Source organism: Etheostoma spectabile, chromosome 11, assembly GCF_008692095.1.
Source record: "Etheostoma spectabile isolate EspeVRDwgs_2016 chromosome 11, UIUC_Espe_1.0, whole genome shotgun sequence".
NCBI classification, from domain to species: Eukaryota; Metazoa; Chordata; class Actinopteri; order Perciformes; family Percidae; genus Etheostoma; species Etheostoma spectabile.
The window spans coordinates 23,930,807-23,934,502 of record NC_045743.1 but is presented as its reverse complement, the minus strand read 5'-3'; the positions used below and the strand labels follow the sequence as shown (position 1 = coordinate 23,934,502).

At 40.2% G+C, this 3,696-nt stretch overlaps 1 protein-coding gene across 2 annotated transcripts in view; it reads left to right on the top strand.

The window, feature by feature from the left end:
• Positions 1 to 3,696, top strand: part of pde9aa (phosphodiesterase 9aa) — a 127,795-nt gene that overhangs the window by 104,735 nt on the left and 19,364 nt on the right. For both annotated transcript variants that reach the window (XR_004334190.1, XM_032530261.1), the window contains 3 exons: positions 47 to 121; positions 2,473 to 2,559; positions 2,867 to 2,971. Coding sequence is in view for 1 of the 2 variants with exons in the window: in XM_032530261.1 (XP_032386152.1) it covers positions 47 to 121; positions 2,473 to 2,559; positions 2,867 to 2,971 (267 nt within the window). In the remaining variant the exon portion in view is untranslated. The remainder of the gene's footprint in view (positions 1 to 46; positions 122 to 2,472; positions 2,560 to 2,866; positions 2,972 to 3,696) is intronic.

The window sequence follows — 3,696 nt, the reverse complement described above, 5'->3', positions numbered from 1 at the left end:
GTGTGTGTGTGTGTGTGTGTGTGTGTGTGTGTGTTTGTGTGTGTAGTACCATCTGTCTAAGGAGACAGTAGAAGCTCTCAGATTGCCTACATTCGATGCTTGGCAGTGGGAACCTAATGAGGTGAGACTCATCCCCTGAGTAATTCACTGTTTGTTTTTGAATCAAAGGCAGTTTAACAACTGTTACTGATTAATCAACTGATGAGGAAGTTGCAAATTATCAATCAGTGAATATTCTAGTTATAATATCCTAATTGTTCAATATTATAATGTCATTAAGAGCCAAAAGCCTTTGCTTAAAGTAGGTTAAAAAAAGTGTTAGCTACCTGACATTACCTTGCCTAAACTGACAGAACAAAAGTTGGAGATAGAGACCAACTTTTCTAATGGCTGACTTGTGTAACACAGGTGCACCTCATAAAATAGTGCTCCTAATGCAACACTGCCACCGACAGGTGGGTCAGAAATCTAGTTGCATTATGCTTGGATTACAAGTAATACTTATGAAGCCTTGAGCTGCTGGCCAAGGAGTGGGCTACAGAGGTCTGTTTAGCTCACTTGTTTGTCTTGAGTGACATTGTTAGAGGACATTTATCTCACTCCACAAAGCTCCTTCTGAAGCAACTCTTCAAATATGCGGTAAAACTCCTCAGACCTGTAAAATCAGTGGGATTCCATCTATCTATCCATCCCTTTTCTGCTGCTTATGCGGACCCAGTGTCGTGCCAAAGTACTTATTCCCGCCATGATTTGTATCCCCTGGCCACGAGAGCGCACGTGCAATATATTATATTTTGTGTATCCCCCTCCCCTAACATGCAAAGGGTCTATCCTGCAACCATGTGTGGGATTTTCTGTGTTGTTCAGGTCAGAATAAACAGCCTGAGGTAAAATGGAGATGTCTGCTCTTTTCTTGGAAAAGTTACAGAGGGGATACACAAAATATCAGGTGAAATAACGGCCTGATATTTTGTGTATCCCCTCTGTAACTCATATGGTAGACAGGTGAACAAAGTGGTTAATTGAAAAGCCATATGAAACTAAATAAATTAAAACAGAAATCACGTTAGAGGGCGGGGGGGCCGGGTAGTAAAGACGGGGCGTCCTTGTCAGACCACATCCTCAGACAATGGACAGATGGAGGCAGCCAAGATTAAAGGACAAAAAATTGTTCATAAACCTGCATGTGATGTTGAGTCACATGACAGGCCCGTCAGTTGGCCTATATGTAGCTAAAGATCATGGCAAAATGGAACTTTGGAAAACACTGTTGATTATTACAAATTCACGCGTCGCCTTAAGGTAACAGACAAATAAACGTAGGCCTATTTATGTAGATAAATGAGTCCCGTACTACTATGGAAAACTCTGAGTCTTCTACGTCGCCATTTGTTCGATTTAAGAGGTGAATTCAAAGAGCAGGTTTTAGGATTATGGCCTTAATAATTTTGCTTATCCTAAACCTAGTCTTACATTGCCAGTGTTGTGGTACTGTAAGGTTAGGGGTAAGGTCTGACCACACCACGCATACCTTATGGGAAAGGAACCGCTCTGGGCATTACTTTAAACCAATCACAGTTGTCTTGGGTGACGGTTGCTCTTTGGTTGAACATTTGCACCCTGCAAAAGAAAACACCACATTAAACTTTTACACACAATACACACACAATACAGTACTGTGATTTAAATGACCTGAATAGATGGTTAAACCTCATTAGCTCTACCAGTGTATTGCCGTGTGTACTTTGTCAACATAAACGGCTGGGCGGCTGTGGCTCAGTGGTAGAGCGGTTGCCTGCCAATCGGAAGGTTGGTGGTTCGATCCCCGCCCCTGCAGTCATTGTCGAAGTGTCCTTGGGCAAGACACTGAACCCCGAGTTGCCCCTGGTGCTGCGCATCGGAGTATGAATGTGCATGAAAGTTTATCTGATGAGCAGGTGGCACCTTGTACGGCCTCGGCCACAGTGTGTGAATGGTGAATGTTTCCTGTAGATGTAAAAGTGCTTTGAACAGTTGTTAAGACTGGAAAAGCGCTATATAAATACAGCACATTTACAAACCCCTGCCAGATGGTCCCAACACGTCCCAGTTAAATAGTAAATGCTGTAAACATATTCCTTGTAAATCTTTACAATCATTCCCTGAAAGAGCCAAGCAGACCTATCTTGTTGTACAGAACAATCTTAATTTTCTTCAAAAATTCCGGTGGCACCGATTTGTTGATCCCGATTATCCCAAACCTAAATGTGACTTGGATCTATTATATTATCAACTAAAGAAACTAAACTACATGTTTCAAACAGGATTTGGCCCTTAAGGTTCAGAATTTTTATTATAAATATTGTTTTATATACTGCTAATTTTTCATAAATGTTTTCGTTAAATGTCAAAGGATTAAAGAAGACCAAACAACTTATCTCATCATATCTCCATTTCTCACTGTATACAGACATATCACCTTTGTTCTTCCAGATGCTCAGCTGTCTGGAACATATGTACCATGACCTGGGCTTGGTCAAAGACTTCAGCATCAACCCTATCACACTCAAGAGATGGCTGGTGAGACTTGGACCCAATACATGTACATTCACATAGACGCCCACCAACAACATCCCCATTGAATGGGCCTTTTCAACAGAACAATATCTCTAAATTCATTCTGCTCTTTGCTGATCACCTACTGTTGTCGTCTTTGTTACTGTTGTAGTTGTTTTTATACTGTTATTGCTTTTACTGTTGCTTTCTGTGTTTGTTTTTTTATTACCGTATACAGTGCCTTTGAGTACCTTTTAAAAGGGCTATTGATGCCCTTAAGCTCAAAGATTTCAAGCCTCTTGTCTGTCTTTCTGTATCTCTCACTACGCAGCTTTGTATCCATGACAACTACAAGAATAACCCCTTCCACAACTTCCGCCACTGTTTCTGTGTCACCCAGATGATGTACAGCATGATCTGCCTCTGCAACCTACAGGTAATCTGCTTCTTAGAGACCTGACTGCTGTGAGACTCGAGGCTCAGTATGTATGTGTGTGTGTGTATATATATACATATACATACATACATACAGTATATATAAAAAACATGTTCATTGTGACTTATTTTGGTAGCTTTGGACACTTGGAGATCCCCTCCATAAAAAAAAACTTCCATGTGATTATCAGTATTCCTGTGTCAAGCTCTTAAACTATATATATATATATATATATATATATATATATATATATATATATATAATATATATAATATATATAGTACAGGCCAAAAGTTTGGAAACACCTTCTCATTCATGCGTTTCCTTTATCTTCATAAAGACTATTTACATTGTAGATTCTCACTGAAGGCATCAGAACTATGAATGAACACATGTGGAATTATGTACTTAACAAAAAAGTGTGAAATAACTGAAAACATGTCTTATATTCTAGTTTCATTAAAGTAGCCACCCTTTGCTCTGATTACTGCTTTGCACGCTCTTGTCATTCTCTCGATGAGCTTCAAGAGGTAGTCACTTGAAATGATTTCCCAGCAGTCTTGAAGGAGTTCCCAGAGATGCTAAGCACTTGTTGGCCCTTTTGCCTTTACACTGCGGTCCAGCTCACCCCAAAACCGTCCAGCTCAGACCAAATCCCAGATTTCCAATGGTCTAATGTGCATTCCTTGTGTTTCTTGGCCCAAACAAATCTCTTCTGCTTGTTG